General features: G+C 49.8%; 3 protein-coding genes across 3 annotated transcripts; 2 read left to right on the top strand and 1 right to left on the bottom strand.

Annotated features, from left to right (window-relative positions):
• Positions 1-600: 600 nt before the first annotated feature.
• On the bottom strand, positions 601-2,364 carry JN550_008481 (uncharacterized protein; the record flags this gene model as incomplete). The annotated part of the gene is made up of 5 exons (XM_049320447.1): positions 601-929; positions 992-1,470; positions 1,523-1,570; positions 1,625-2,035; positions 2,102-2,364. The coding sequence occupies 5 exons, from the start codon at positions 2,362-2,364 to the stop codon at positions 601-603; spliced, it is 1,530 nt and encodes a 509-aa protein (XP_049169703.1).
• A 1,238-nt stretch (positions 2,365-3,602) lies between these two features.
• Positions 3,603-5,026, top strand: JN550_008480 (uncharacterized protein; the record flags this gene model as incomplete). The annotated part of the gene is made up of 3 exons (XM_049320446.1): positions 3,603-4,410; positions 4,464-4,704; positions 4,756-5,026. The coding sequence occupies 3 exons, from the start codon at positions 3,603-3,605 to the stop codon at positions 5,024-5,026; spliced, it is 1,320 nt and encodes a 439-aa protein (XP_049169702.1).
• An 875-nt stretch (positions 5,027-5,901) lies between these two features.
• On the top strand, positions 5,902-7,266 carry JN550_008479 (uncharacterized protein; the record flags this gene model as incomplete). The annotated part of the gene is made up of 2 exons (XM_049320445.1): positions 5,902-6,797; positions 6,849-7,266. The coding sequence occupies 2 exons, from the start codon at positions 5,902-5,904 to the stop codon at positions 7,264-7,266; spliced, it is 1,314 nt and encodes a 437-aa protein (XP_049169701.1).
• Between the last annotated feature and the right edge of the window lie 478 nt (positions 7,267-7,744).

The following is a 7,744-nucleotide window of genomic DNA, read 5'->3' as shown; positions in this document are numbered from 1 at the left end:
GTCTCTCACCCCGGCTTTCTGTCTTGCCTTATGCGGGCCCCGTGCCGCATGGCTTCAACTGCGGACAACCGGTGTCTAGGGCAGCAAGTGAAGGCAAGGACTCGATCAGGCCTAGAACGTACGCAAGCAGGCCCAAGAGTCATGCTAGGTATCATTCCGTCTAATATTGAGCTATCTGAAGCTTGCAGCCCGCATTCGCAGATGCTCCTGGGAACTGGAGGGATACGAGCTGGAAAGGGGCATCACAGGTATTCTGACAATACATAATAATACATTACGTGAAGGCCATCCCTGTCGTTCAGCGAGTTGTTCAAGTAGAGTGGTTAGACAATTACGCAACCCAATCATAGTCAAACTTCTTGTACTATATTATACCTAATAAGAATTATATCTCTGAGTAATATAGGGTTGTAAATCCGATCCGTTAGGGGTTATGGTGTGCGCAAGAACCAGGCTAGCGTCTTGGACTATACGAAGAATGATGGTTATTTGATACCTCTATGATGTTCACGTCTTTCCAGCTGTTATTGAGTATCTAAGGCCGGAGTTGTAGGATGTGGACTTTCTACTGTCTCGATCATGTGAAGCGTTTGTTGAAAGCTAAAGCACCTTTTGGTCATGATCTTGCAATCCGTCCCCGCCCGTGACTATTGCCGCTTCCATGTCAGTCTCCGTCACTTTCGTATCGGTCTCTCTGCGCGCCAGATATGCTATCGCCAAGATGCCGAGGATCTGAACAATGTTCAGCCCAAGGTTGGCTTTGAAGCTGGATACCCATCTTGGTGCACCCGTCGCTGGATACATAACCACCTGCACTCCAGCTGTGATAGCCTGACCGATCGAGTTCATGCTTGCAGTCACTACAGCTCGTTCTTCGGCATCGTTGGCCATCGTTACCGTCGCCCAGCTCATTGCCATAGGCGATATTGCTATCAAGGTTCGCGTCAGTAGTTGCGGCCTTTGAGTTGTGGCTGTTGAGGAAACCACTCACGGCCGACGAAACCCTGTAGGATGAAAGCCACCAAACGACCCGTCTCCCCAATGTTCCAAACGACCAGCATGATGGTACCAACCATCAAAAGAAGCGTCGTTGCCATGGCCGGCATCCAAAAGTTGCCGATCCTATCCGCAGCGATCCCCGCAAGGAGGGCACCAACAATGCTGCAGGCTGTACCAATGGTTGGCAATGTGCTTACTCGAACAACCGAGTATACACTCGGACTGTAGGCCTTCAGGTATAGTGAACAGGGCTGGCCGCCAATCTGGCCATTCAGATCCATGAGTGTCCACAGAAGCACGAAGGCATAGGAATGCCATCGTCCGAGCACATGCTTGAAGATACTACGCGACAACTCTAGCCCTGGTGGAGCCGTATATCCCACCAATCGCTTCCGTGCGAGCGTATGCTCCGCATGTGAAAGCAGCAATGGTTTTCTTCGTGCGGGAATATCGGGGAAGAACGTGAATCCGCTGCGGGTTGTTAGCTTTCAGGCCTGAATTGGGGGCTGCCACTCATACGTACAACAGGGCGATGCCAAGTGTGATTATAGTATCAATGATGAAGAGCCACCTAATCCCAGGATGTCAGTCCTCCATTCTCCAGTTATCGAATTCATTGCAATACCTCCAGCCAGATAAACCATTTACTCCATTCAGGTTCGTGTAGGCAGCGGCTTGCAAATATCCAGCGAACATGGTTCCCAACGGACTCGATACGTAGAATAGTGCAACCCTTCTCGCCGTCTCACTTGGCTTGTACCAAGACCCAATGATGTAGATGGTGCCCGTGAAAGACGCGCACTCGAATAAACCAACGAAGAACCGCATGGCGTAGAGAGTATTAACATTTTGTGCCCATGCCAGTCCAAATGTTGCCAAGCCCCAGCCAAGCTCCAAGGAGGGCAGCACGATATTGGCCGGGTATTGCGTTATGAAGTAGCAAGTCGGGATCATTGCCGTGCAGTACGAGGCCCAAAATGTTGCGGTAAGGTAGTTGAGCTCGTTGCCAAGCAGGCCGATTTCTTCCTTCATGCCACTGTCGCAGTTCTTAGATTCCCAACAGTACAGATTACACAGGCTGTTCATGTGAACTATAACTCACCTGACGTATGCATTTGTTATGGATTGCTGGTCGAGGTATTTGGTGAAAAATGAAAAGCAACCAAAGACAAGAATGCTGAGATCAAGCTTCATTACCAGAACCTTCTCTGAACTAGACATATCACTTGGAAACCAACCAATGAACGTCCAGAACCGAATCCATGGGTTTTCTTTCCGGGCCACAGGGGTAGCGATCACAGCTGACATTGCAGGCGCCTCTACTGGCTCTCCCCTTCCTGCAAAATGCCTCTTTCCGTTTGACATGATGGAATGCTCTATGTGTTTCGGCCTATGATGGTACTTGCATCAATGTTGCAAAGAAATCGGGGTCGCCCTGAAAGATGAAAGTGAAGCTAAGTCCTTCCTGGATACGAAGACGCCATGAAGTAGAGTGGCTATTGTCGGAAATCAAGTATCAGATTCTTATGTATCGACTTGCACACCTTTGTGGACATAATTCGCCGAAGTATCAAGATGCAACCGTGCCTGGTCTGGATTGAGGTATTGGCTGACATTACGAATGACGCCATTCATACCCATAATGGCGATGCTCCCACTCAGAATCCTCTGGAGCTTCGAGATAACGATTATGCACTGGAGTTCTGCAGAAGTGAAACTTTTACGTCCAAAATAAGATGCTGCAAACGTCAAGCCATGACGGTTCCCTCGGAGGCTATGGTGAGTCGCCTTCTTCTATTCAGCCGCTCGTCCGAAAGTGTAGGGACAATTGGCATATGGTAAGTGTGCAGGACCTACGGTATTTCCTTGCAAACTCCTTGATACTTTATTTGAGGAGTTCAAACTAATTCGAGCTCGGTAATGATGCCAATGCTGCTTTAGGAGAATCAGCTTACGAGGCATGGCACGGCTGCTGATATAGTTATTTACGGCCTACATATTTCATGCGTTTGCCACAATTCTATACCACCAGGATAACTTGGTAACTAAACCTATTCTATCCCCAAAAATGTTCAGACAGGGTGACTGCTCTAGGTTCAAGTATCAACCGGTGTACCAAATGAGGCCAAGTGTACCGTTGAACCCTCTGTAAAGGTCGAATCGGTCCCACATTAGCTCCGGCTTCGGAACATCGGACCAACCAGCATAGAGAGTGCAGTTATCAGTAGTCAACACGAACTGGATATAGGGAACTAAATTAGGCAATCTAAGAGCAAACACTAAGCTGCCCGTGGCACACGATCTGCGGCCAAGCCCAGATAACCACCTTGATCACATGATCGGACTTACGGCCAGACGCCGACCCCACCTAAAGGGCGTTGTCTGCTAAAGAACATATCCAAAGCCAATCGCTTATCAGCACGAGACATGGTTGTGGGAGCGCCGGAGCGGCATAAGAATTCCTTCCTTTCCTGGCAGCCAGAGGCTTGAGGAACACGGGGCAATTGGAAATATTCGAGCCTGTCTGTGTTGGATTGATTATAGCCGAGTGCGGAAAAGCAATCTGAGATCTCTAACGAACTGTTCGGCAGTTTAGACTCATCATGGCATCGAGCGCGCCCTCTTACATCATTGTCGGCGCCGGAGTTTTTGGCGTTTCTACTGCATATCATCTAATCAAGAAGTACCCCAACGCATCGGTGACCTTGGTCGACCGGGATGCGTTTGATGCCGAGAGTCGCGTAGCCGCCTCGTGGGACTGGAACAAGGTGGTTCGTGCCGACTACGACGACATTGTATACTGCCAGCTTGCACTAGAAGCACAAGACATTTTTGAGTCTGACCCGCTGTGGAAACCGTATTTTCACCAGACTGGCATCTACTGGATATGTCGCAGCGAGTATGCGCAGGACGTCATCAACAACTACAAGCGCCTGGGAAGAAAGGCCGATCTGTCGGCTGTTCCCATTGACGAGGCCCGCAAGCTGTATGGTGGCCTCTTCGAGGACGCTGACTATACCGGCGTGAAGGAGGTGTTGGTCAACAAGACTAGTGGATGGGCTGCTGCCGGTGATTGTCTGCGAGCTGTTACTCGCAAGGCGCTGGACCTGGGCGTCAAGTATCACACCGCCGAGGTCGCAACCTTGCTTCTCGACAAGAACGGACATTGCTCCGGAATCAAATCCTCAACTGGCGAGGTCCTCAGAGCTTCGCATACAGTCCTTTGCACTGGAGCATACACCCCAAAGCTGTTGGAATGCAGCGCTGCGAGCAGTGGCCTCGCGGACATTGGGGCTGGATCAAGAATTGTAGCTGGCGGAATTACGACCGGGATGACTAAATTGAACGATGAGTCGTACGAGAGATTCGCTGCCATGCCTGTTGGCGTCCAAGGCTACACAGCTGCACAAGGTAAAGTGATCCCTCGAGGTACAATTCGTGCTATTACCTGACTGCCATACTAGGCCCCTTCATTGGCAGTCTCCCGCCGACGAAAGATAGAGAGCTCAAGTGGTGGGGACAGACGATTTTCAAGAACACACGGGAAGTATTGCCAGGTCGCTACCTCTCAGCCCCGCCTCCGAAACCAGACTACACCCAGTGGGAGGTTTCTGGGAGGCTAAAAGAGGACATCAACCACGCAAACAAGGTGTTCTACGGCAAGAATGGTGCGAGCTGGAAGATGGAGAAGCACCGCATCTGCTGGTGAGTAGCCACCGCCCATTAAGAGGATGCAGTTGGCTAATCATTGGGAAGGGACGCCTTCACGACGAGCTCGGACTTCATCATCTCGCCTCATGCTGCGGCGAAAGGCCTCTATATTGCAACCTGTGGCTCATTCCATGGCTACAAATTCTTCCCGGTATTGGGCAAGTATGTGGTACAAATGCTGGAGGGCAGGCTGTCTCCCGAGCTATCTGATAAGTGGGCTTGGGATCGGGAGCGGCCTGATCCGTCGCTTAACCCGGATTGGCCGAGGTTTGAGATGAAGGATCTGCTGGAGCCAGTACGAACTTCGAATCTGTAGGACAGAAAGTCAACCGGTGTGGAGATCAATTTCAATCATCGCATTTCTGTATGAGTCTCGTACGTAGTTTCGTCGTGCTGCATCATAGCGCGCGTTGTAGGCGACTAGAGAGATTCCAACTCCAGTAATGAGAATGTTTCCCCAAGACAAATTTGCAACATGATACAAGTAATTAATGCCAATCCTGAGGCTAAGGCGACAATAAGCCAGAGGCTTGCTCTTAGAAGTTAAGCTTCGTGCGCTACACTTAGTATAATACGAAGGAGTCTCGTTCGGGCTATGCTCATCATGCCATCATGATAACACGCTAGGACTTGTTTTCCTCATGAGAAACTGATTATAAAGAGAAGCCCCGGTTGATGCATATTTCATCTTTCCGGGATACCAAGATGTGGACCCCCCCTTTCTGGTTTGGAGACTAGTGTTGTCAATACATTCTGGGGTAACATTTGGCGTATCTCTCTCATTTACTGCCAGTAGCCTTTCACCGTCATCTGATACCTGATACGTGTTCGCATCTCAGACTATCGAAACAATGCCCGATGCTTGCCTGACGCTACCCACGTGAGCGTATCTTGACCCACCTCGACCGACGGGAGCTTCGTTTCCGGGCCGGGGAGAGAGATAGATCTCCGGTCAGGTGACCGGCGTATGGTTCCCGTTCGCATAGTCAGCCTACGATAGCATCAGATTGCCTTCACTAAGCTGATTTGTCGGAACGATAGATGGGCGATATGGTGTAGACCGGCCCAGGTGATATATGAACTAAATCATGGAGGATAGAAAGGCTCAAATCCAGATACACTAGATAACCGTAAGGTAGTTACTCATTGAACTTGCCTTCACTCCAACACCTTACTACACACATGCCCAGCATGTTTGAGATATCTGTCACATATTTGCCAAAACTCGTGTTCTTGACCTTTTCTGCTTCTGTGTTAGCCATGGCGCTATCGCACTTGTCAAGGTTCCTTGGCCTCAGGCCGCCATCTCCAACCCAAGACACAAAGTCTCCTGTCAGGGCTCTGCCTGCGTCCTGGTACACCTCCGAGGACATGTACGAGCTCGAGAGGCGAGCAATCTTTTCAAAGAAATGGCTTCTTACCACACACAAAATAAGACTTCCAAACTCCGGGGATTGGCTGCGATATGAAGTTGCGGGCTTCCAGTTTATCATCACTAAGGATCGCACTGGGACTATCAACGCATTCCACAACGTTTGTAGGCACAGAGCCTTCCCAGTTGTGACTGAAAATAAGGGCAACAACAGTATCCTTGCTTGCAAATACCACAACTGGTCTTACGGCCTCAACGGCAAACTTACCAAAGCACCAGGATATCAGGAGTTGGAAGGCTTTGACAAATCCCAAAACGGTCTGCTTCCGATTCACGTTCACATCGATACCAATGGATTCATTTGGGTGAACCTAGACACCGCTCAAAAGCCAAGTATCCCTTGGAACGATGACTTCAATGGCATCGACGAGCAAGCCAGGTTCAAGAAGTACAATTTTGACGAGTACCAATTTGACCACACTTGGGAGATGGAGGGTGAATACAACTGGAAGATCCTAGCAGACAACTACAACGAATGCTACCACTGCCCAACTACACACCCAGACATACCGACCATCGCAGATCTCAGTGCATATGGCGTCGTTACAGAAAACGGCTATATTCAACACCTCGGCAACCCTACCCCAGAGCAGATTGCACGAGGGTTCAATGTGGCTGCCACATACTACTTCCCAAATGCGTCGATGAACGTGTCGTAAGTAAACCCGGAAACTAAGGTTTGACGCAAAGACTGACTTGTCCAAAGGCCGCACTTCTTCTTCATGCAGAGGTTCGTGCCTAAGGGCCCCAACAGGTCGGTTATGAGTTACGAAGTCTACCGAAACAAGAATTCGAGCGACGAGGACTTCCAAGTCATCAACGACATCTACAAGCGAATCATGTCAGAGGACAAGTATCTCTGCGCCAACGCACAACAGAACATCAATGCTGGGGTGTTTGTCAATGGTGAACTACACCCGCGGTTGGAACAAGGGCCCCTGTTCTTTCAAAAGTCGGTACGCGAGCTCGTTACCGCCCACCATAAACAGGAGCAACAGGCCAAGCGCGAGATATGGCCAGCTCGTCAGTCTTTGCCGCGGACCGCAGATGTCAGCGAAAAAGATCTGGGCTTTTGTTCAGCCGTGGACTGTTCAGCTTTGAAGATGGAGGGTCTTGCTTGGTAGTTGCTGGATGGTATTATGCTTGTTTCGTTTGCACCTTGTTTAAATTGATGGTGCCGGGTATGATTATGATTGATCTGGAATATCATAGGAAATTGACACTCTTTGCATGATGATTACACTTGCTGCGGTGTTGTTATGGACTGACAGAACGTGCGATCGTGTATGCGACGTTTTGCCCAGTGTTCGATTGTGGAGAGGAGTCCCCCCATCTTGCGATGCACAAGCACGAAACAGACTTCAGTAGATGCTTGGTTTGCGTCTCCACCTCGTCATCGTCGACAATATCGAAGTTGCCTTCAGACACAGTCACTGCATTCTGATGCGAGCCGATCGGCGAGGAAACTGGTGTTATCGCCATGTGTCGCTTCGTCAGTGGGAATGACTGGGGTAATCCAACAATATGGTATCACGAATGATACCGGCCTGACTTTATCTCGACTTTGATTGGACGTTACATTCCATTACCTTATCGCCGGCC

Source organism: Neoarthrinium moseri (assembly GCF_022829205.1).
Source record: "Neoarthrinium moseri strain CBS 164.80 chromosome Unknown scaffold35_Wmoseri_CBS_16480, whole genome shotgun sequence".
Taxonomy (NCBI): Eukaryota; Fungi; Ascomycota; class Sordariomycetes; order Amphisphaeriales; family Apiosporaceae; genus Neoarthrinium; species Neoarthrinium moseri.
This window is presented reverse-complemented; position numbering and strand designations above follow the sequence as displayed.